The 25,003-nt window shown below is 57.4% G+C and overlaps 1 protein-coding gene across 4 annotated transcripts; it reads right to left on the bottom strand.

Annotated features, from left to right (window-relative positions):
- Positions 1 to 87: 87 nt before the first annotated feature.
- COL8A2 (collagen type VIII alpha 2 chain) lies at positions 88 to 24,330 on the bottom strand. 4 transcript variants are annotated; one of them, XM_082363127.1, is made up of 4 exons: positions 24,242 to 24,330; positions 15,800 to 15,844; positions 5,216 to 5,430; positions 88 to 4,616 (listed from the first exon to the last, which is right to left on the bottom strand). In XM_082363127.1, the coding sequence occupies exons 3-4, from the start codon at positions 5,412 to 5,414 to the stop codon at positions 2,698 to 2,700; spliced, it is 2,118 nt and encodes a 705-aa protein (XP_082219253.1). In that variant the 5' UTR covers positions 5,415 to 5,430; positions 15,800 to 15,844; positions 24,242 to 24,330; the 3' UTR covers positions 88 to 2,697. The 4 variants fall into 4 exon arrangements, with proteins under 4 accessions (XP_082219253.1, XP_082219254.1, XP_082219252.1 ...); XM_082363128.1 differs by lacking the exon at positions 24,242 to 24,330 and adding an exon at positions 24,119 to 24,213; XM_082363126.1 differs by lacking the exon at positions 24,242 to 24,330 and adding an exon at positions 16,814 to 19,564.
- Positions 24,331 to 25,003: the final 673 nt, after the last annotated feature.

Here is a 25,003-nt window from a genome sequence, read left to right as displayed (position 1 = left end):
GCAAGAGCCCCAGAGAGCTCCCTGGGTGCTTTATGAAATCCAGAGGCTCGAGACACCTCTGAATCAATGCCAGTTTCAGCACAGTGCTGTTTCTTCAACAGGCTTTATTGAGATTGTGTCAATACAGTCAATACCGTTGTTTTTCTTTTCAAAAAGAAGTCCCATTTTCTTTGATTCCCAAGTGCATTTTTCCCGAATCTTCTGTGACACAGGGTACATAATAGGTATGTAGAGAACTAAGCTCCTATACCAGGTTAGAAATGAAATTACTAATGGAAAACATTTAAACCTTAATCTTAAAAAAATGAGGAATCAGAACATAAAAATGCACAAGGTAATGTAGTTTTGTTAAAACCTGACATAGTTTATCAAAGCTAGTCAGTTAAGTGGACACCTGGAAACCCCATAAATATTTTGGAAACACCCCCCACCTCTCCCCAAAGGCTTCAGGAATGACATTTAGCAGAAACTCAGTTCCGTGAAACAGTTTTGGGTTTTTTTTGTTTTTTTTTTTTGTTTTTTTTGTTTTTTGGCTCCCTGTACCCTCCTCAGGGCCCTGGGCTCCCACTAGGAGCTGATGCATTTCCGCCCAACAGAAGCCTCCCTAACAGGCCAGATAGCAGTGGCTTTGACCCAGGAAGGAGGCTGAGCAGATGGCCCCACGAGGTATGATTTGAGACTTAGTACCCGTGGGTGCCGATGAATAAGAAACCCACCAGGAACCGTAGCCAAAACCTGCTCTTGAAGTGCCACTTGGGCAGATTTGGGTTTTTGTCTCTCCTTTTGAAAGTTAAAGCAAGCAAACGGTCTGCTTTGTTTGGAGAAGTTGTGGCCAGGCGACGGGCCTGAGGAGCCACAGAGTAACAAGTCGGAAGTCAGTGACATGAAGAACCCAGGGGCAGGACGGGAATAAAGACGCAGGCCTACTAGAGAATGGACTTGAGGACATGGGGTGGGGGGAAGGGTAAGCTGGGACGAAGTGAGAGAGTGGCATGGACATATATACACTACCAAATGTAAAATAGATAGCCAGTGGGAAGCAGCCGCATGGCACAGGGAGATCAGCTCCGTGCTTTGTGATCACCTAGAGGGGTGGGATAGGGAGGGTGGGAGAGAGAGGCAAGAGGGAGGAGATATGGGGATATATGTATATGTATAGCTGATTCACTTTGTTATAAAGCAGAAACTAACACACCACTGTAAAGCAATTATACTCCAATAAAAATGTTAAAAAAAAAAAAATCAGTGGCCAGACTCCTTCCTCAACATGGGAAGGAAGGCTGGCACGGGCCAGAACTGGAACAGGTTCACGCTGGGTCCTCGGCTCTATCCACTCGGCTTGAACTAGGGGCTGAGGGCATGGGAGGGGGTCCTGCCCGTTTCCTGCAGGGCGGAGCTCTGATTGGGGAAAATGGCAGAAACATCCAACTCATTCCAAAGGGGCCTGTTGGCACCCTTTTTCTCAGAACCTCAGCCTCCTGGGCCCTAATCCTGCCTAGGACAGGAAATTGGAACCAGAGGGTGGAAGGAGAGGAAGCCCCAGCAGATTAACCCCTGTGGTCGACACATACCCATCATATGGCTCTTATTAAGAAAAAGCAGGCGGTGGCCTTCATCCCCAAGCTTGTGTGCACCTTGTTCTGAGGGCAAACAAGAAGCTCTCTGCCTTGGGGATACTGGGCTTGGGGGTGGCAATGATCCCTCACAATTTTGTGTGAGAAAATCAGCCCTCCCCCAGCAGGTGAAAGGAGAGAAAGGGAGGAATACTCATGTTCGCTGATTGCCCATCCTGCCTCGTGCCCGCCTGTGGTGGTCCCTAGGGGCCTGGGTGGCTGGCCTCATGATGAACAGAGCCAGAGCTGGTGGGGGCAGCCTGGGGGATGGAGACAAACATGAAGAGCTGCCATCCTGCCCCAGACCCATGCCCCTACCCCTCACACACCACCGTTCCCCATGGCTGCAGCCTGAGCACTGAAGGGGGGTTGGCACTTCCTGGGAGCCTGCAGGAGGGGCCACACGCCTGTACCTGCCAGGGACAGGCCTGATGCCACCGCCCCACCGCTAGGGTGGCAGTCCTGACAGGGTGTCCACACTGGCCACCTCGACGGTCCCCCTCCTCTCCCTTCCCCTGGAGAGAAACAAAAACTCTTCAGGGGCCCCACCGTCTTATGCTGGAGGTCCTGCCCGGGGCAGCCGGAAGAGCCCCAGCCAAGAACTGAGGGAGGCCCTGCCCCATTCCTGGAGCACGGGCCGTCTGCGGGCAGGCAGGAAGGGCAGGGCTGGGAAGATGTCTCCCCGGGGGAATGGGTGGGGCCATTCAGTCCCCTCTCAGCTCTGACTCACAGAGCAGCAGCACCCTTCGCTGCCCAGCAGAGCCCAGCACTCACAGGGGGCCAGGGGTCTCCACCAGCTGGGCAGAGTGCCCCGGGGCCCTGCCTGCAGGCCAGGCAAGGCAGGAGGGGGGGCACAACCCCGACGCTGCACAGACACTCGGGGGAGAGGAACGCAGGCCACCTTCTTCCAGAAACAACCTCAGCCTGCGCGGAGGGAGAAACCCACTCAGTCTCCTCGGGCCGAGGCCGCGGCCGCCTCTGTTCCCGCCTCTGTTCGGCCTTTGGTTTTTTCTTTAAATGGAGGTTCTTTGTAAGTGAGAAGGTCTCTCTACCGCTAAAGAGGAGGAGGCCGGGGCAGCATGGGTTATGTGGGGCACAGCAAGAATCCTGAAAAGGAGGAGTGGATGTACTCGGTGGAGTAGAGGCCATTGGCCTGGTCCGAGGGCATCTGCACCCAGACCTGGTCGTTGGGCCGCAGCTGGAGCACGGCGCCCCCAGACGCCTGGTCCAGGTAGCCCTTCTTGTACTCGTCATAGGTGTAGGTGGCTGGCACATTGTTCTTGTACAGGGCCACCCACACGTTGGTGCCCTTGACGTGCACGTGGTAAGCAAAGTAGTAGACCCCGCCCACGGGGCAGGTGAAGATGCCGGTGGCCGGGTTGTAGCCACTGTGGCCATTGTAGAGGGTCCGGTCAAACTTCACAGGCATGCCTGAGGCGGGGAAGGGCGAGGTGAGCACAGCGGTGAAGGCGGGCGTGGCGTGGGCCGACAGCTCGCCCAGCCCAAACCGGGGCTTGGTCCCCTTGCCCAGCACAGCTCCCTGCACGCCGCCGTTGGGCAGGTGCAGGCCGGTGATGCCAGTCTCATCAAAGGCCCCAGGGGCACCAGGGGGCCCAGGAGGTCCGGGAGGCCCAGGAGGGCCCGTGAGTCCTGGGGAACCTGGGACCCCAGGAGGCCCTGTAGGCCCAGCCATGCCAGGTTCCCCCACTTTCCCCTCTCCAGGGGGCCCCGGCAGGCCTGGTTCACCCTTCAGGCCTGGCAGACCCTGCGGCCCGATAGGGCCAGCTGGACCCTGGAGTCCGGGGATTCCAGAAGGGCCCCTCAGGCCAGGCTGCCCAGGGAGCCCCAAGTCACCCTTCTGCCCCAGGGCTCCTGCCACCCCTGGTCCTCCAGGGCGGCCCGTGAAACCTGGCTCGCCTTTGGGCCCAGTCGGTCCAGGAGGTCCATGAGCCCCTGGAAGCCCCCTCTCTCCTGGGAGCCCAGGTTTCCCAGCCAGGCCACTAGGCCCCTGGTCACCCCGAATGCCAGGCACTCCTGGGGGTCCTCCAAGCCCCGTCTCCCCCTTAGGCCCTGGGGGCCCACGTCGGCCAGGTAGCCCTGCAGACCCCGGAAGTCCAGGGGGACCCCCAAGGCCCTGTGGTCCCTCTTCCCCCGGCTCCCCATCCTCACCTGGCTCGCCCCTGTCCCCCAAGAGCCCCGGGACCCCAGCTGGGCCCCTGTCCCCCTTGGGACCTGGCAGCCCTGGCATCCCATAGCCAGTGGGGCCTATCAGGCCAGGAGGGCCCCGGGTGCCTGGCTCCCCTTTGGCCCCTGGTGGGCCCTGTGGCCCTGGCACCCCTGCTGACCCTGGTACCCCCATACCATGCAGCCCAGGGGGCCCTTTTGGGCCCAAAGCTCCTGGCTCCCCCCTGGGTCCTGGCAGCCCAGGAGACCCAGACTCACCCTTATCTCCAGGGGCCCCAGGAAGCCCATCCAAACCTGGTTTGCCCAAGCCAGCTGGACCAGGGAGACCAGGGGGTCCGGGGGCACCCCCCTGGCCTGGGGCTCCAGGAAGCCCTGGTTGGCCCACTCCATTTTCGCCCTTGAGGCCTCGATCACCTGGGGGCCCAGGCTCTCCCTGGGGCCCTGGCTCCCCCCCAAATCCTGGGGGCCCTGGCACCCCCTGGGGGCCTGGTTTTCCAGGGACAGCAATGCCTGAGGGCCCAGGTAGGCCAGGGGGCCCTGGGGGCCCCCGGAGGCCCTGGTCCCCTCGTATCCCTGGCTCCCCCCGAAGCCCTGGCTGCCCTGGTGGGCCAACCTTGCCTGGAAGCCCTGGGGGACCAGCCTTGCCCATCCGGGAGAAGCCAGGGGGGCCAGCGGGTCCAGGCTGCCCATGTAGCCCTGGTTTTCCAGTGCCTGGTTTTCCTGGGAAGCCAGGAGGGCCAGGGGGACCCCGTGGCCCAGGTTTTCCAGGGGGACCAGGCTCTCCTTTCAGGTCCATTGGCAACAGCGGTAGAGGCATTTCTGAGAGAGAAAGAGAGAGAAGGGGCCGTCAGGGGCCTGGACAGTGGGGACAGGGGACCCATCTTCCCACTCCCCATACCAGCATGTGGTGCAACTTGAGAAGACAAGGTTCTGTATCTGTTCATGAAGACCACTCCCGGTCTCTCCCTCCCTGCTGTCATGGAGGATGGAATTTAGTGGTTCAGTGGCCACCTTGGGAACTGCAGGGTATCCACCCCAGGGCTCTTAGCACCCAACCCACCCAGGCTGGGCCTTCCCCAAGAGCTTCTCATCCCTGCATGACCGGGATGGAATGGCCACCAGGTGGCACCAGCATCCCTCCTTAGAGCCAATCGGAGCCGACACCCCCCCCCCACTTCCCCACAAACCTTCCCGCCCCTCCCCCTACCTAATGCCCATCTCCGCCAGCCAGCTGCACCCCACTTCTGCACCCGCCCCGGACCAGCATCAGGAAGAAAGTGGAGATGGGAAAGCCTTTGGTGGGGATTGAGGGGTTGTGGCCGGAGGCGGGGGCGCCTGGGAAGAGCTGGTGGAGGTCGGGAGGCAGGGAGTTGGGGGTCAGCACTGTCCGAGGCGGGGCGGGGCGGGGAGGTGCTCACCCAGGTATTGGCCCTTGCCCTCGCGGAAGGGCGGCCCCACGGGTCCTTTGTGCATGGGCTGCACGTACTGCACCGGCGGGTAGCCCGCTGCCCCGGCGGCTCCACCGCTGGCGGCCGCCCTCAGCCCGCACCCCAGCACCAGCAGCAGCAGCAACAGAGGTGGCGGCAGCGAAGGCAGCGACGTCAGAGCCCCCCGCATGGCGTCCTTAGGCTTGCTGCAGGGAGGAACGAGAGGGGCCATCAAGCCAGCCCATGGGTACTTTGGCACCAGGCCCGGGGACTCACAAAAAGATCAGAATATAGATATTATTCACAAGCAATGCTCAAAGTCTCAGAGTCTTGCAGAAGTTACTAAACCTCTCCTAATCCTGCCCATAGCTCTCCATCACCGCCCCCCCCCAAGTCTACCGAGGACCCCTCCCTGGACAACAGCCACCCCCTAACCATTCACTTGGCAGCCAGATGCCCTTTCAGAGCATCTCTAACCTTGGCACACCTCTGCCAGAAACTGTGTGATGATTATACCCAGTACCATGTGCTGGGCTGGCTCTCTGCCAGCCAGGGGCTAAGCTCTCTAGAGATGGAAGCTCACTTAATCCTCCTAACACTTTAACGAGGTATTGTTATTGTCATCCCCATTTTCCAGATGACAAAACTAATGCAAAGGTCTCTAGGAAGCAGACTGGGATTTTTTTTTTTTTAATATTTATTTATTTATTTATTTGGTTGCACTGGGTCTTAGTTGCAGCAGGCAGGCTCCTTAGTTGTGGCATGAGAACTCTTAGTTGCGGCATGCATGTAGGATCTAGTTCCCTGACCGGGGATTGAACCCAGGCCCCCTGCATTGGGAGCGTGGATTCTTTTTTTTTTAACATATAAATTTATTTATTTTTTTATTTATTTTTGGCTGCGTTGGGTCTTCGTTGCTGCGTGCAGGCTTTTCTCTAGTTGCGGTGAGCGGGGCCTACTCTTTGTTGTGGTGCGCGGGCTTCTCATTGCAGTGGCTTCTCTTGTTGCGGAGCATGGGCTCTAGGCACGGGGGCTTCAGTAGTTGTGGCTCGTGGGCTCTAGAGTGCAGGCTCAGTAGTTGTGGCGTAGGGGCTTAGTTGCTCCGTGGCATGTGGGATCTTCCCAGACCAGGGCTCGAACCTGTGTCCCCTGCATTGGCAGGTGGATTCTCAGCCACTGCGCCACCAGGGAAGCCCTAGGAGCGTGGAATCTTAACCACTGTGACACCAGGGAAGTCCCAGAACTGGGATTTGACTAAGGTCTCTCTGACCTCACATTATGTCGATGCCCTTCTGGGGCTCCACACTGCCTCCAGGATCAAGTCCTTTGTGGGCATTCCCTGGCGGTCCAGTGGTTAGGACTCCATGCTCTCACTGCCAAGGGCCCAGGTTCAGTCTCTGGTCGGGGAACTAAAATCCCGCAAGCCATGTGGCCAAAAATCAATTGATTTTTTTTAAAAAGGGGCTTCCCTGGTGGCACAGTGGTTAAGAATCTGCCTGCCAGTGCAGGGGACACAGGTTCGAGCTCTGGTCCAGGAAGATCCCACATGCAGTGGAGCAGCTAAGCCTGTGCGCCACAGCTACTGAGCCTGTGCTCTAGAGCCCATGTGCCACAACTAGTGAAGCCTGCGCACCTAGAGCCTGTGCTCCGCAGCAAGAGAAGCCACCACAATGAGAAGCCCGCGCACAGCAACGAAGAGTAGCCCCCACTCGCCGCAACTAGAGAAAAGCCTGTGCGCAGCAACGAAGACCCAATGCAGCCAAAAATTAAAAAAAAAAAAAAAAAAGTCCTTGCTGCCCAGCATGGCGTTCAAGGCCTTTTTTTTAAAATTATTTTTTATTTTTTAATGCTATTCTTGTCTGCTTACATTCTTTTTATTTATGTATGTATGTATGTATGGTATGGCTGTGTTGGGTCTTCGTTTCTGTGCGAGGGCTTTCTCTAGTTGTGGCAAGCGGGGACCACTCTTCATCGCGGTGCGCGGGCCTCTCACTATCGCGGCCTCTCGTTGCCGAGCACAGGCTCCAGACGCGCAGGCTCAGTAATTGTGGCTCACGGGCCGAGTTGCTCCGTGGCATGTGGGATCTTCCCAGACCAGGGCTCGAACCCGCGTCCCCTGCATTGGCAGGCAGATTCTCAACCACTGCGCCACCAGGGAAGCCCTCAAGGCCTTTTAAATCTAATCACCTAGTGGGTGCCTGCGTCTCCAACCCTATCACCTGCCACCCCTTTCTCTGCCTCTCCCCTCCCCCATACCTTTGCCCCAGACACCAGGCAGCCTCACACTTCTGGGCCTTTGTACCTGCTATTTCTCTGCCTGCAGTGTTCTTCCTCTCTCCAACTCGTCCTTTAAGGCCCAGGGAAGCTGTCACCCCTTCCTCCATAGAGTTAACCCCTCACTCCTGTGTCCTGATCTAGCCCTGTCACAGCATTTAGCTCAGCTCTGAGAACAAGGCCTGGGTTGGGAAGAAGCACAGGCTCCAGATTTGGATGGCCAGCCTGAGTCCTCTGCTCACCAGCTGGGGGAGCCTGGGCAAGAGGTTTCCACTCTGTGAACCTCAGTTTCCTCATCTGTAAAATGGAATAACATGTCCACACAAAAACGTGTACACGAACGTTCATGGTGACATTATTCATAACAGCCACAAAGTAGAAACAACACAGATGTGCATCCACTGATGAATGGATAGTGTGGTATATCCATACAATGGACTATCATTCAGCAATAAAAAGAAGGGAAATACTGATAAATGCTACAATACGGATGAATCTTGAAAACATTATACCAAGTGAAGAAGCCAGTCACAAACTCATATTATCTGATTCTATTTGTATGTTCAGAATAGGTAGATCTATAGAGACAGAAGGTAGATAGATGAGTGGTTGCCTAGGGCTGGGGGGAGTGGAAATGGGGAGTGATTGCTAATGGGCACAGGGTTTCTATTAGGGGTGATGAAAATGTTCTAAATTGCTTGTTGTGATGGTTGCACAATTCTGTGAATACCTTAAAAAAAACATTGATTTGTACACTTTAATGAACCAGTTGTATGCTATGTGAATTGTATCTCAATAAAGTTCTTTTTAAAAAAAGCTAAGCTAGGGAATTTCCTGGCGGTCCAGTGGTTAGGACTCTGTGCTTCCACTGCTGGGGCACGGGTTCGGTCTCTGGTCGCCACCAAAAATATAAAATAAAACAAATTAAAAAAAAATTTTTTTTTAAAGCTAGGCTAACAACCTGCTTCTCAAGGCGGCTGTGATAATTAGAGATATCACAGTGCCTCAGGGCAAGCACCCATCAATATCTGCACAGTGGACTAGCCTGGCATTTCACACACCCCAGGAAAGTCCCACTTGCCCTGGCATCCCTGCTCCGGGCTCCCCTCACCCCACCCAGGGGCCTCTCCACACCTGCGCCTGGCTGCAGGAGGGAGTGCAGGTGGGTTGTACACACCCAGGGATGCACGTGGGGCTGAGTCTGGAGCTGCAGTGTGGTGTTCCTCCAAACAGTATCACTCAGGGCTTTGCAGGAATGAACGCGGGGCTCCAGAGAAGGTCGGTGAAACTGCCAACCCAGCTCTGCCATCAACCTCTCTGTAACCCTGGGCAGGTCGTTCAGCCTCTCTCAGCCCCAGCATAATGGTAACATCTGCCACCTAAGGGCTCCCCACGTGCCAGGCAGGGCTTCACCAGCTTCACATCGCTAATCCTCTTAATGATCCCCCCACCAGCTCATACAATTATAATCCCCTATTTTATAGAAGTAGAAACAGAAGCTTAGACTAAGAATCTTGCCCAGAACACCTTCCCTCAACACAGGCCACCTGCTCTATCTGCACCATGATTGGTGCTGGGCCTCATGAGGCCACACCGTGTAGGCCTGGTACCCAGCTGCTGCTGATGGAGGCTCTGGCCATGCACTGCCCTAACGTTTGTTTGATGTTCCATCCACGTGCAGCCCTGTGAGGCTTGTCGGCCCTGTTTTACAGATGAGGAAACTGAGGTGCAGTCAGAGCCTAAACCCAGGCAGTCTGACTCTTGAGCCCCAATCCCTAACCACCACACCATGCGGCCTCTCCGGAGCGGGATAAGGGCCCTCCCGCACTTGCCACCTGAGCTGGGGGGCTATTAGGGTGGAGGTGGTGCTCACACAGCACAGAGCCAGAATGTTCTGCCTGGTAGGGGGGCAGAGGGTTGGGGGAGCAGGTGGAGGGGCAGAGCTTGCAGCAGGAAGCAGGGGGAGGGGAGTGAGCAGTTCTGGCCTGGGTGGGCCAGAGGCCAAGGTCATGGCACCACCATAGGAGGACTCAAGAGAGCCCTGGCTCTGGGGAGCCCTGGTCCCCTTCCCATGCTGAGCTGAGGCCTCACTGGGCATGGGGGGTGATGGAGGGTGCAGGCAGCCTCAGGCTCAGCTGGGAGGGTGTCTGGGGTGGGGAGAACTGTGGAGGAACACAGGCAGGCCGGGCGCCAGAGGAAGAGCCCCCGGTCCACTCAGGAGCCCGGGCAGGGGCAGGGCCCCCGCCAGCTGCCCACTTTTCTTTCTTCCTTGGCAAGGTGGATCTCCAGGAAGCATCCCCACCCTACACCCTGTGGCTCCCTGAACTTGCCCCATCCCAGCACCGCCAGCATCGTGGAGGTGGGGCAGATCTGCTGCAGGACCCCAGAGCAGGTGTTTCCTCTGGAGGGAGGGGTGCCTGAGTGAGAATGACAGCTCACACCTCTGGTTGGGCACCGCCTAAGTGCTGCACATTCTGCATTTGATTTAATTCCCACAAGGTCCCTGGGAAAAAGGAACTATTGTTCTTCCTCTTGCTATAGATGAGGAGTCTGAGGCTCGGACAAGTACAGTGATGCGCCCACTGGCTACAGCTGGCAGCCGGGATCTGAGCGGAGGTCTGTTAAGAACCTGAGCTCTTAACCGCTGGGACAGACTGCCATGGGGGAGGGCGTGGGGGAGAGTGCGCCAGAGAGCTCAAGCTAGACAGAGGGAGAAGCAAACTGAGAAAGAGAGTCTCTCTTCCAGCTCCAAGCTGCCTGTGGGTTTGAGGAGGGAAAACTTACTCTAGCTCTTAGAGGGGAGGTGGCCATGCCACTCCAGGTGGGGCCTTGGCCAGAGAAGGGGCTGAGAATCGATGGCCCTGGAATGGTGCGACGTGGCAGCCCAGGTGGGAGGGACTGCCCCCCAGCGCCGGCCGCCATCAGAGCCGAGGGAGCCTGGGCGCCCCTGAGCCCCTGACTCCTGCTCACTGTCACCTCTCCCCCCCCGCCCCCCCCAACTGAGGCTCCCCAGGCTCTCTGGCTTCTGTACGTTCATTTCACCCTACTGCTTCTCCACCTCCTAACTCTTACTCATTCTTGGACATCCTGGAAGCCTATTGGATGCCTCCCCCGGGCTCCTCTGACACCTGCAGGTCTCCCTCACAGCTCTTGTTTCCCTCTTTGGCTCTTCTGCTCTCTCCCCGCCACATTCCCCCGACTCCATGCCCAGCACAGGACTTGGCTGGCACACAGAGATGCTCCATAAATGTTTGATGAGCTCAATTTGCTGTCAGATTTAATGATCACACCAATAACTCACTCCCGGAAGCATCCAGGACTTTGCACAGATACATGGCACACGGCCCTGGGAGCCCCCTCCCTAGGCCAGATGGGCCTATCTGTTGGCTAGAATGGGAACAGGTGGGACATTCACGTGGTCTCAATCAAGGATCTTCAGCTAAGAACTGCCTGCACGGGGAATAGAGGCACACAGGGAGGAACAGCTGATCCCTTTGCTTGCTCCTGGTCTCCCCGTGGGGAATGGCGGCCAAGCAGGGGTGTCAGGGGTTGGGGGAGGGCCCTGAGGCTCAAGCCTGGCTCTGCTGTGTGACCTTGGGTAGTCCATCACCCTCTCTGGTGACCTCTTAGGAAGGAAGGCAGGAGCCAGGGCAGCTGGGAAGGGGCTGGGATGGCAGGGGCAGGAGATGGGATGCAAAAGGAGACGCTAATTCAAGGGATGGAGCGGTGGCGGCAGCAGGGTAGACGCGGTGTTTGGACAGCTGCAAGTCCTTAGCGGGGATTTCCCCCCTTTTCAACAAATCCCCGTAAAACAGCATTTTGTCCAAGTCAGCGTTTTGTGGCAGCCTGGGCCTCCTCCAGGGGCGGCCGAGGAGGTTGGCTGGGAGCGGGTAGCGCTCCAGGGTCTTTCAGACCAATTGAGAGGGGAGGGGAATGGACCCCAGCAGGAAGAAGAAGCGCATGAATACAGACCCCTCTCTCGCTGGACAGGGCTTTGGGAGGGGAAGGGGCATCAGCAACAGTGACCCCTCCCCACCAGTCCCCTCTCAAAGGGTCCTGTCCCAGGGGGCGACCAGCAGAGGGGGCCCAGGTGATCCTATGGAATTTAAGGGCCTGCCCACGCCCCATCCCATTTCACACGTGAGCTATCAGAGGTCCAGATAATAAGGGGAGCCGGAGGGTGGGGCGCAGGCTCCCAACAGACCGTGCAGGGGTGTGGCTAGCGTGGCCCTGGCAGCACCCCCACCCCACCCCCGGTGGGTGGATGGAGCGCGGCTCTGCGCAGGCTCCTGCTGCTCCAAGCCCCCCACCCCAGAAGGGCGGCTGCAGCTGAGGAAGCCTCGGGGAGCTCAGGCAGCCCGGGGCCTGGCCAAACCACAGGTATGTTATGAGACGCTTCCTGTTGTGGAGACATTTCTGCGGGATCGGCTGCCCCACTTGCTCCCCTGGTGCCTCCTGCCTCCCCACTCACCCAGCCTCACTCTGTTCTCTCCCTGGGTCTCTGGCCCTGACTCATTTCTCTCTGTCTCTCTTTCTCTCTCCAACCCGGTCACTGCCACTTCAACAGGTGAGCAGCATTTCTTGCTCAGGCTCTCCCTATCAGGGATCCAGCCTTGGGGGGCCCTAAGGCCCTCTAGGTCCCGGCAGCCCCTGAACTCCCATTCCAGCAAAGCTACTTACCAGCTGGGTGATCTTGGGCAAGTGACTTAACCTCTCTGAACCTCGGTGTCCTCATCTGTGAAAGGGTTAACTGAGATGGTCTAAGCCATCAGCCCCTCCATGCTGCCTTGTCCTGTTACCCTGGTGGCCAGAAAGTCCTCCCTTCAGTCTAACCTCAGTTCCTCCTGCTGCAAAGCAACATCTCCTCCAACCCTTGAAAACCTCAGGTGACTTGCTGCCAAAGGCCAGCACCTTGTGAAGTTCCCTAAAGTCAATTTTCTGGCCTGCTAGGCCTTTTCCCTAACCACTCCTGAGATGACACCGGCCAGGGGTCACACAGCCTGCTCAGGACAAGGATGGAGTTATGGATCTTGGAGAGGAGCAGAGGAACTGCCCTCCTCCCTCACTGGGCATGATGCCCACCCCCACTGCTGAGCAGGGTGGCTCCAGACTTCTCCAGGGTTCCTGAGCCTCCAAGCCCCCACACCTCTCTCCCAGCTTGCAGAGATCAGAGAGCCCTTTCCCGTCCCCCTCTCCTGAGTCTCAGATGAAGGGGGTCCTGTCTCCCACTCAAGGCCCCGGGCCCCTCCACACCTCTACCTCTTCCTCTTCCTCGGGGACCTCTCACTCTCTGTGGATGCCTCCCCCAGTCTCCAGCCTCTCCAGTCCACATCTACACAGGCCTCACCCCCGCCCCTGGCCACCCTCATCTCTCTCCAGCCCTTCTCAGCCAAGCTTCTCAAAAGAACTGTCTCTACCCCTCACCCTCTCACCTCGTGTTTCCTTCTCGTCAGCACTGACTCCCGCCTTGTGACCCTGCTTTCCTCCCTCCTGGAAAGGTTCTTCCTCAGATTCTTCTCTGCTCCTTCCCTCTGCCCACTCTGCAGACCCAGGCTTGCCCCAAGGAGCTGGCTCAGGCCTCTTCTCTTCTCTCTGGATGTTTCTCCTGCAGTTTCCAGCTCTTCCCATCTCCCACAGTTTTAATCCCATCACCAAGGACTCCCACATCTGTTTCCAGCTACCTCTCTCCTGAGCCCCAGACTCTTGGGTTTGACTGTGAGCTGAGCATTTTCGCCTGGCTGTCCCTCATACACCTCCACCCAAACTGCTGTCATTACCTTCTCCCCTATTACTTGCTTCTCCCCCACTCCCTGGTGCCCAGGCCAGAAATCTTGACATCACTTCTGACACTTCTGACCCTTCCTTCCTTACATGGAATCTCTCCAGCCTATACCATGCCTTAGCACAAGTGGAAAAGGCTACCCCTTTTTCCAGCCAACTCAGGCCTACTCATTGCCTTTCCCGAGTGCCCTTGAACAGTAACCAACCTGCACAACTGTACATGACAGCCCTGTTCCTTTACCCTCAAACCCCCAATCCAGTCTTATGGACTCTGTCTCCTCTACTTCTGGGTATGTGACATGCCCACCTGTGTCCCTTCCTCTGTGTCTCCGTGTCGCTGAATCCAGATCCTCACCTGCCTGGGTATCTGAGGCATCTCCTGTTGTGTCTCTCTCCTCCTATCTCTGTGTCACCATCCCATTTGTCCACCCACCTCTGTGACCCTGTCTTTCTCTGATGTCTTTCTCTGTCCTCTCTTGTGCCTTGTACCTAGATCCTGTCAGAGTTCCAGGTTCTGAAATCTCTAGCTGTTGGTCACTTGATGGGAGCCTCTAGAAGGCCAGCACTTATGGCCTTAATGTTAACGTCAGGTCTGGGGCTGACCACCGTGGACGATCCACGAGCAGCCCCGCAAGGTCTGGGTGGAGACTTGCAGGGCCCAGTGCCCATGAGCTGAGCTCACTGTCCTACAGGCCACTGGGACTCTGAACCCCTCAAATTTAAATGTGCAGGTGTGAGGACCGCTCCAAAGCCAAAGGGCTGCCTGGAATCTGGGAGCTGGCGGGGTGGAGGGAGGTGGGCAGGCTGGGACAAGGCTGGCTGGAGGACACCTTATCATCCAGGTTGATGGCAGGACAGGAGTGCTGCCCTCTTCACACCTTGTCTACCCAACCAGGCTTCAAGAGTCCTAACATCCCTCACCCCTGCAGGTGAGGCTCCCAGACCACAGGGGACCTCAATTTGCAAAGCAGCGTTGGAAGGAGGTTTGAAGGACAGAGGACAGTTCAACATACTCATAGGGGCAAGTGATGGTGGAATATTCCAAACTGAGAGCAGAGCAAAAATCTAGTCAAGGAAGACTGAGGGGCTTCTGGGGTGGGCAGTAGCTAAGAGGCAGAGAACCTGTGGTTCTGAAACTTGGGAGGGAGAGAGATTGGCTGGAGATAAAAATAGGGCTTCATTGGCAGGGTTGTTGCAGCCTGGATGAGGGCCATGGATGGACTCACCCTTAGGGAAATCACCCATGTTTAGGGAGTGAGAGGAGCCCACTGTGCCCTGAGCCCCAGCATCCTGAATCCAGACAACCGAAACCTTTCGATGTTTCCCTGTGCCCACCTGCCTGCCCTTGCCCGAATTGCTCTTTCTACCTTTCTCCTCCAGGCAAACATGTTATTCCTCATTTAAGACCCAGCTCAAATGCCTCCTCCTCTAAGCAGCCTTCCGTGCCTCTCTCAGGCAGAACAGCTCCTCCTCCAGGGCATGTCTTCCCCCAACCCCACCCCATCCCCAGCTGGGGCTCAGCACATGCACTCAGTACAGTCTGCAGCCTGTGTGCTCCAGCTCCTGGCCTCTGACAACCCCACCTCCCACCTCCAGCCAAGCCTGCAAGATGGCTTCTCATAGGGTCCCTTTTCCTTTGTGGCTCTTCCAGGGTCCTTCTCAGCTCTGGGCTGGAGGGGGCTTGCGCTGAACCTCCCTCCCTGCAGGTAACTAGGTTTACCTCCCAGACCCCCAGCCTCTGCCCGTCTCTGGGGCTAGCCACCCCACTACCACGCTGGGGAGGAGCTTCTTGCGGGGCAACAAAGCATCCAGGGAGGTAGGGACAGCCAGGCGGGGGGAGATGAACCAGAAGAGGCCCAGCAGTGGACAGGACCCAGGGCAACACTGTATCCTCAGGCAGGTGGCCAGGGGACCGGCCCTTCCTCCCCGGGGGCTCAGGCCTCAGCTGGTGCCATTTCTCATTTCCCAGAAGAGGCCTTGAGCTTCTGACCGAGACCGGACATGGGTGGGCCACCAGGCCCAGGCACCCCCAGGCCCCAGGCCGAGCCAGGCGGGGCCTTCTCAGCTGCCAGTCCCCCCCCCCCCCCCCCCCCCGCCTTCTGTTTCGCATTTGCAGCCTTTTCCGGAGCGCCACCCGCCGCCCGCCGCCCGCTGCCTCCCGCCGCCTGCCAAGATTCCTGGGCCTTCGCGGCTTCCCCGCGCGGTGGCGGCAGCTTCAGCATCGGCAGGAGGGGCTGAGCTGGGCAGGGAGGGGGCCCGGCGGGAGCACGGCCAGGCCACTGCACCCGGGCAGGCCAAGCAAACACGGCCACGCCAAGGAGCAGGGGCGAAATAGTTCACAAATGAGAAAAAGCTGCTTCCAAGTTGGGCCGGAGGGAGCTGAGGTCACCTGCCCGCTAGGCCACCCCGAGCCTGGGAGGGGCATCTGCTGCAGCTGGAGGGAGCAAGGGTAGATAGCAGCAAGCACAGGTCTCATCCAGCTGGGGATATCAGAGAGCCCTGCCCCCAAATCTAGCTTACCTTTCAGGTCGGAGGGGCCTCTGAAGGTGCCAGCAGAGACAAGGCCTGAGAATGAAAGAGGGAGACAGTGAGGAAGATGCCAGGAGCTGGCGAAGCCTCCTGCCCTAACTCACAGCCACCCCAGCGCCTGCCATGGGTTTTTTACCAGGAGCCCCTGCTGGAACACTGGCCCCCAACCTCAGTCTCCTCTCAGGGAGCCAGGGCCCCCCATCGACTCCCTTCATTCATTCCATGCACTTAGCAATGCCCATGTGGGACCTGGTCCTGGATTGATGGAGTTCCTCCTGTCCTAGAGCCCAGGCTGAGGAAGCCCCTTCTGTGGGCCAGGGTCCATGCCAGAGAAGTCCCTACACTCTGTCAGGCCCTAAGCTGGGGTGGCCCCTACTATAGACTAGGGTTCCTGCCTGGGGAAGCTCGCACTAGGTAGGGGACCTGAGGCTAGGCCTTGGGACAAAGAAATGGCTCAGCCCCATGCCCTGCCCTGAATTAGCTGGAGGCATCAGACAAGTGGCCATCACACAATTGACTAAGGTCTCTGGGCCGTGGGAGTACAGAGCAGGAAATATTGCCCTCCCTTGAGTTTCCCTGGAAGACTTCATGGAGGAAAGGACATTAAGGCTGGATCCTGAAGGGTGAGTAGGAGTCTGACAGGCAGACAAAGTAAGAAAAGGAATTTCAGGCAGTAGGAAGCTGCTTGGCAGATACAGGGAAGGTCCAGAAGTGCTGTGGGGTTGAGAGGACAAGCAGGAGCTGAGAAGCCTCGGGCAATTTAGTGAGGAGCCTTAAATGCTATGCTTGTATATCTCTGGAAGGCAATGGGGAGCCATGGAAGGTTGTTGAGCAGGGAGAGATGATGTGGTCACAGCCCTCGATGGCCAGGTCCCCATTTCTGGCTCAACCATGATGCCTGGCTATCATAAGCCCTAGTCCAGGTCACACAGCAGAGCTGGGGTCGTAGTCCAAGCCCAGATATGAATCCTGGGTGGATGGGGAGGGGACGCCTAGCCAGCCCACCTGGCAGGGAGGCCTGCCGGCTGCGTCACTCTCTCCCCCAGCTGCTTGCTCGCCTCTGCCCGCTCCCATGGAAACTCTGACATCCCAGCCCTCTCGCTGCACAAGCAGCCAGATGCTGAAGCCAGCGGCTCCTAAGCCTTCTCTCCAGCTCAGCTGAGCCCTGCCTCCATCCACGCCCCTCTGACACCATGACCCCAGAGGTGGGGCATGAGGCTACTCTCTCTGAGGGCCCAGACTGGCTGATGGAGCTTGGGTGGGAGGTCCTCACTGGCCAACTTGACTCCAGCTTCTCTGGCCCCAGCCCACACCCTCACCATGAGGCTCAGGGAGGGGAAGTGACTTATGTTGGATCTGGGCTTTTGAAAGATGAACATGGATTTAACTGGGTGGTAGTGGGGAGAGGTGATCAGTCCAGGCTAAGGGAATACCATGTGTGAGGGTATGGAGGTGTGAATGCCCTGAACATAATTAGAATAAATAAACGAACTAACTAATCATAGCTAACATTTATTGTATACCTACTATGTGCCAGGCATGGTTCTGGGCTCTTCTCATGAATTATCTCATTTAATCCTCACACCAACCCAGTGAAGTAGGTTCTTTGTCTTTCATTTTTACAGAGTGGGAAACCAAGGGACAGAGAGGTTAAGTCATTGGCCAAAGGTCACACAGCTTATGAGGGGTAGAGCCTAGGCTGTTGGTGCCAAAGCTTGGGCTCTTAACCTCTGCAAACACAGATGGTTTGAGATGAGAAGGGCTGGCTGGGGTCAGCCTGAGAAATGCCTTAAATATCAGAATCAAAGACCCCCAGCACAGGGACTTCCCTGGTGGTGCAGTGGTTAAGAATCGGCCTGCCAGTGCAGGGGACATGGGTTCGATCCTTGGTCTGGGAAGATCCCACATGCCGCAGAACAACTAAGCCCGTGCACTCTAGGGCCCGTGAGCCACAACTACTGAGCCTGTGTGGCACAGCTGAAGCCCATGCGCCTAGAGTCCATGCTCCGCAACAAGAGAAGCCACCGCAATGAGAAACCCGTGTGCCGCAACAAAAGTAGCCCCTGCTCGCTGCAACTAGAGAAAGCCTGCTCGCTGCACCTAGAGAAAGCCTGCGCTCAGCAATGAAGACCCAATGCAGCCAAAAATAAAAATAAAAATAAATTAAAAAAAAAAAAAAAGACCTCAAGCACAGCTTAAAGCTGGCTGCCCATCCCCTCCACCCATGTTAGCCCTTAATAATAATGGTCTCGCCTGTGCGCCGCAGCTGCTGAGCCTGCGCTCTGGAGCCCGCGTGCCACAGCTGCTGAGGCCCGTGCGCCTGGAGCCTGTGCTCTGCAGCGGGAGAAGCCACCGCAATGAGAAGCCTGCGCACCGCAACGAAGAGTAGTCCCCGCTCGCCACAACTAGAGAAAGCCCGCGCACAGCAATGAAGACCCAACCGCAGCCAAAAAAATAAATTAAAAATAAAAATAAATAAAAAGCATGTTTGTCAAAGAGCTCTTAAAAAAATTTTTTTTAAATTAAAAACAATAATGGTCTCTAAAAATCCCAAGTACATTTTCTGCACCAGACATAGCACTAGACATGCTCCAGGCATTATTTTTTATCGTGCTCTCCCATAACTCTATAAGGCGGGAATTGCTGTCCCATTTTTCTGAGGAGGAGCATTGAGGCTCAGAGAGGTGACATCCATTCTCCAAGGTGACAGGAAGCACCGGGGCTGGGATCTGAACCTTGGGGCTTGCCCAGACCCTAAATGGCCAAACCCCTGTACACTTGGGCTTCCTGGAGACCACAGCCACAGTACTTCTCCCCACTTCTCCTCCACCCCTGCCTGTGCTGCCTCAACCCAGATGCCAGCACAGCTGGCGACAGAGTGAGCAGCTCCTATCACGGGCCTCAGGAGCCCACTCCAGTTGACCAAGGCTCCCGCGGTCCTACAAAATAGAAAGTGGGGTGGGTGAGTGTGCCAGGGCAGTGCCTGAGCCGACTTCAATGGGACTCTGTTCTTAACCTCCGCCCTCAGCTGCCTTCCCTAATCTCCTCCTGAGCCCCTCCCCTGGCGACATCGCCTCCTTGCACAGAGCCTGCCTCCAGCTAAATCCCAGGCCAGATGTGTGGGGCACAGTCTATACCCCCGTCCCCCACCAACTTCGGCGAGCGCAGGCGCCCAAGGAGACTGGCCAGGATCCCAGGCCTGCTTCCCCATCCCAACTTTCCAACCTGACATGCTGATGGCCACGAGGTGAACAGTTGGCTCCTCCCAGAGCGGGGCTCATGGGAGAAGTCTCCATTTTCTGAGCCCCTACCATGAGCTGGCCCTCGGCTAAGAGTCTTGCCTGAAAAATCATGATGGGTTAAGAACCACTCTGGAGGCCAGCTGCTCACAGTCTTCTCCCAGCCCTGCCTCTTACTAGCAGTGACCTCAGTGGTCTGTGCCTCAGCTTCTTGGTCAATAACATGGGAGCAATTCCTACTTCGCAGAGCACTGGAGAGGATTAAACACGTTAATTTCATGTAGCCGACTTCAAGCAGTGCTTGGCATAAAGAACATTCAATATATGTTTCCTATTATCATTATTATCATCATCACCATGACGCCTCCCAAAAGCCCTGTGAGGTTAAATTATAAACCCTATTTTACAGATGAAGAAACAGAGGCTCAGAGAGAAGTCATTTGCCCAGGTTCACCAGCCAGCCAGTGGTGGACGATGTCAGTTTGGACTGAAGCTGAGTGAGTTCCCAGATAATGAGGACATGAGGACAGCCTTGCAGCTCTCTGGAGCTGAGGCACAGTGTGTGTGTGTGTGTGTGTGTGTGTGTGTGTGTGTGTGTGTGTGTGTGTGTGTGTGTGTGTGTGTGTGTGTGTGTGTGTGTGTCGGGTTGGGAGGGGTCCTCCACTCACCCCTGTCCTGCCTGACCTCCAGGGGCTCCCCTGCCCAAGCCCCTGCCGCAGCTGCAGGAGGGGGCTCTGCATTCCTGGCTAAGCAGCCGGATTTGCTGTGCTCCAGGAACTATGAAAAGAATGTTTGCCACGAGCTGAGCCGTGGTTGCCTGTCAGAGGGAGCATGGCCTGGAGGGCCCACACAGAGCTGTGTGGCGGCCAGGAGCCGCCACAGTGGGAGGGAAGGAGGCTAGACACAAGAGAGCTTCTGGTTAGTGAGTGCAGTGGATGCTGGATGGGGGTGGGGACCAAACAGTCAACCTCCTGGGGTCTTTCAGGAGGGAGAAATGACCCACACACACAATCTACATTGCTCCTCCCCACAGGCTCCAACGAGAGCCAGGGAGGCATTACTGGCCCATCTCATGGATGGGACTATGGAGATCCAGGGAAGGCTCACAGCCAGTGGCAGAATTGGGACCTGTGGCCAGGACCCTTCGCTCCCAGAGGTTGCCCACCCTCACGGACCCACCAGGACCACAGCGCATTCTGAGATACTACAAAACACCATGCCAGCCCTCACTGTCCTGGCCACCCTCCGGGCCTGACCTTCTCATGACTGCTACTCCCCATGTTCCCTGTCCCTCAAAAAAGTCCCTTGTGTATGAAAATTCCTGGCACACTGTGGACAGATGCTCAACAATTAAGTTTCCATTCTTTTCCCCTCCAAACCAAGCCCTGTAGGGGGCAGTGACCCGGGAGGTCGGTGGGAAGAACATGAGTTGTACATCCTCACAGACCTGGGAGTGAATCCCAGCTTGGCACTCAGCAAGGGGACGCTTGGCCAGTTTATGGGCCTCTCTGAGCCTCCACTTCTCCCTCTGTTAAATGGGCTACCGACCCTTGCCTTGCAGTAGTGTTACAAGGACTAAATGAGATACGCAAACACAGGCCCTGATACACAGTAGGTGCCCGATAAACTCTTATTGTTACCCTCCCCCAGGGGGACAGAAATAATTGAAATTAGAGAACCTCAGATGACAAGGTTCCCTCCATCCCAGGTTCCTGATAGCCCCTGCTAGGGGAGGGCGGCCTCTGAGAGGAAGGGAAGCCTGAGCCCAGGGTCCTGTCCTCAGGGCTCAGTTCTGCCACTGACTGCTATGTGACCTGAGGCAACTTCCTCTCTGAGTCTCCATAATCCCATCCAGGAGATGAGCCAGCAGTGCTGGCATGGCTCTCTCCAGGAGGCAGTAACCCTCTGCCACCCACTTCTGCCCTCCAAGAGCCAGAAATCTCAGACTGCATGGGGACAGTCACTTCTCAATTCAGAACTTTCCAAGAATCTGAACGGAAGCAGGGCCAGGTCCTCCCCATTCCCTTCTCAGGATCCAACCAGAGAGGTGTAACAGACTCTGATCAGAAGTCTGGGTGAAAGTTCTTGGCACTGCACCCTGATCATGTGTGACCTCAGACCACTCCTCACCTCTCTGCAGGCAAAAGGACCCTGGAGACAAGTATTAGCATTCCCATTTTATAGATGAGGAAACTGAGGCACAGAGATGGGAAGTCCCTTACCCAGAGTCACGCGGAAAGTAATCCCAGTCTGTCTGACTCCCGAGGTCAGGATCTGCTGTCTACACCCCGCCACCATAGAACAGAGCAGGCCTGGAATTCCCTTTCTGGGACCGTGACTTCCCTAACTGATGTCTGGGCACACGTGTGCACACATATGGCCTCACACACCCTCTTTGGCGTCTAAACATACATACCCAGGCCTCCCAGACACTAAACTAGCCCCCAGACCCATGGCCACACTCGACACTCAGCCCCCTGCACCTAAGCATACCAGACCCTGGTGTCCAAACCCACATCTCCCCTTGACCTGACTCCTCTGAGGTCAGACCACGGCCACCCAGTACAAGGCTCCTGGCCCGCCCTCTCCTATCCCCACAGCCAAGCATCACTGAGGCCTGTCCAATCTCTCTCCTTACTCCTCTCCATCTATACCTGCCTCCCATCCCCATGGCAACCACCCACCTCAGCCCCCATCACCTTCCTCCTCAAACTCTGCCCAGCCTCCTAAGTGGTCTCCTTGCCTGTAAGATCCCTCTTCATCCTTTCCCCCCAGAGCAACCAGAGTGATTCCCAGTTTGCACCACTCTGCAGCTCACACCCTTTCTCTGACAAGGCCCTAGGAAATCTGACCTCGAAGTAGTTGTCAGTCCCTCCCCCTCAGTCTCCCACTGTGTAGTCACCTTCCCCTGAGAGAACTCTGCAGCTTCCCACCTCCACACCTTCGCACACGCTGTGTCTTCTGACTGGAATGCCCTCATTTACCTTTTCCACGCCCTGCACCTGTCAAAGTTCTCGTTCTCCCTGAAAACCGCAGCCAGAGTCACCTCTTTGCCACTTCCCCTGATGGCCCTTCCCACACACACTTCGGCTTGTAAGGTTCCTCCCCTTCATGTAGCTCGACGGGCACCCTGAGACACAGCTGCACCCCATATGAGAGGCCACTGTGCCTCTGGTTCTTCCACCCCGGCTCTGTAAGTGCCTCAGGCCACAGATGGGACTGGCTCATCTGAGGCCCCACTTTCCTACAAGGGCAGCCCCATGCGTGCCACTGGGGGGCCTGGAGTGGGCTGGGGGACTAGTAGGGCAACCAACCTTTGCTCTGGCTCAGACCCGGAGCAGGGGGGGAGGTGGGGTGCTCAGGCTGACAGCCCTGTTTGATATCTTCACCTCCCTTTTTCTTTCCCCTTCCTCTGAGCCAAAGAGCGGAAATTCATTTTCACTGTGGTGGACAGAGTGAAACTGGAGAGAGAGACCCTGGTGAGTGTGAGTGTGCGTGTGTTGTCCTGTCTGAGTACGTCTGGCTGGGCCACGTAGGGCCTGCCATGTGTCTGTAGGAGTTTGTGTGTGTGTGTGCGTGTGTGTGTGTGTGTGTGGTGTGTGTGTGCGCGCGCCCGCACGCGCGTGCTTTGTCTGTTATTTCAGCATCTGTGGTGGTATGTGTTTCAACAGAGCATGTTCTGGTGTATGACTGTGTATGACTGTCAATGGGAGGGAGTGTAGCTATGCAGCTGTGCGTGACTCTGTCTGTCTGTGGTGTGCCCTCATTATCGTTTTGGGGTGATTGTGTGTCCAAGGGTCTATCGGTGTTCACCAGCCCAGCGAGAGGCCAGTGGGGACATCTATGCCCTGACTGAGACCACCAACTCCCACTGCAAGGTTGCTGCCCCCCACACCTCCTCTTCTGGGCTCTAGAATGGGCTCCCTGAGGGCCCCCCATCTACTCAGGCCAGTGAGCCTCAGTCCCCAGAGAGGAACCCCAGACTGCCTGACCCTCCAGCCATCCCAGCTCCACAGCCCCCAGATCTTCCAAACACCCAAGGCAGCTCCCTAGGAGGTTGCCTTCGCTAAGGGCACTCCAAGGAGGGGATGGACCCTGCCACCAGACAAGGGCACAGGCCTTAGTAAGAGACGCTGAAGGTAGACAGGAGGAAGGACTTCTGGGTTGCCAGGGTCCCCTGAGGGAGGTCAGTGGTATTTCTGCGTCAAAAGCCTAGCATGTTCTCACACACACTGAGAACCTCACACAAGCACACACTGACTGACGCACACATTAATAACATACTGGCAGACACTCACTGTCCCCCTCACGCCTCACAAATGCACACATTGACAGGCTCACACATGCATACACACAACAAGCAAACTCAGAGGGTCTGCCCTTCCCCGACTTGCAACTCATGGGCTCCTCTGGATGAACAGTGTCTCTCCGCCCGGGGACTAATGGGGCCACTATGTCTCCAGCCCCAGGACAGACACCTGGGGAGGCTGCTCTGGGGCCCTCAGACCCCTGCCCCTCTGAGCCGGGAAACAGTCCGGCTGTGAGTCGGTCCCCTCAACCCCACAGGTCTCAGGCCTGAGCTGCGGCAAGGTGCTGAGCCTCTGTCAGGGACATTCCTCAGAACCCCAGTCTCCAGTTTGGGGGGTGCTGCCAGGACACCTAGAATAGGAGGAACTTGGGGGCAGAAGCAGAAAAAACGGGAAACCGGGAGGTTGCCAGTAAACTAGAATCGGCAGAGAGATGGGGAGAGGAGAGTTGAGCGGTTTCCCCTCCCTGGGGCTACAGGGGGCTCTAAGGCCACTGCTCCGTCCTCCCTGCTCCACCATCCTGCGATGGAAGCTTTGTCATCCCCATTTTACAGGTGGGAAGGGAGACTCCCGGAGGTGAAGTGACTGCTCCGAGACACATGGTCAGGGATGCCACCCAGGACTGTCTGAAGCTGGAGCCCCCGCTTCTGGGAAAGAAGGGAGGAGGGGGCTTTAGCTGGGATTCTGCCCCGGGAAGCAGGAAACAGGATGGGCGCCCGCATACCAGCGCCGACCCCCGGCCCAGTCCCCCATCCCGTCCTCACCTCGGAGTCCGAGGCGTAGGCCCAGCCGTCCCAGCTGTCCCGGACAGTTCTGGGGGAAGCCCAGGCCGGGTCCTGCTCTCGGAGCCCCCAAGCCCGGCAGCCGTGCCGCCTCCCCCCGGTTACCTGCAGGGGCGGCCGCCTGGCGCCGCTCCCGGCCCTCGAGGGCGGCCCGGGGCGCGCGGGCTCCGGGCAGGGGCGTCGTCGGGGTCCGCGCCGGCGGGGCTCCGCGTCGCTCTGCCGGCCGCCCCTCGCGGCTGCCGGAGTGGGCGGGCTGCGCGCGGGGGCCAGGGAGGCGGGAGGGGCGCGGCGGGGCGGGGCCTCCACCCTCTTCTTTCCACAGGCACGGCCAAGGTCCGCGCCCAGCCCGGCCTCGACAGCCGCCTCCCTCCCGAGACCGACTCAGACACCCCCCCACCCCACGCACATCCCGGGCAGCTCGGTCCCCACTCACCCTCACGCGCCCTGTGCCTGCGTCTGGAGCCCCCTGCTCTCGGGGACGACCCGTCTATGGGGACACAGACCCAGACCCTGTCACCGAGAAGGGGGGCATGGTGTGCTCAGTGCGGGGAAGGGGCAGCACAGGGGTGATGGCCCATAATTGAGCAGTCCGCGAAGGTTTCCTGCCAGTGGTGACCTAGCTGAGAGGGACTGGGGCGGGGGTGGGGTGGAGGTGGGGGGAGACTTAGGGGGAAGCGAGAGGAGGGACGGTGGTGACCCGCACATTCTGGGTTTAGGGAGGTGAGCCTGTGTGCTCACAGGGGCAGGCAGCGGGATCTTGTAGGCCGTGCAGACGCTGGTTAGACTTCACTTCAGGGAAATGGGGAGCCACTGAAGACTCTGGAGCAGCGCAGTGACGTGGTCAGAGTTGTGCTTTAGAAAGAGCCC

This window comes from Balaenoptera borealis (genome assembly GCF_965194805.1).
Source record: "Balaenoptera borealis genome assembly, chromosome: 1".
Lineage (NCBI taxonomy): Eukaryota > Metazoa > Chordata > Mammalia > Artiodactyla > Balaenopteridae > Balaenoptera > Balaenoptera borealis.
This window is presented reverse-complemented; position numbering and strand designations above follow the sequence as displayed.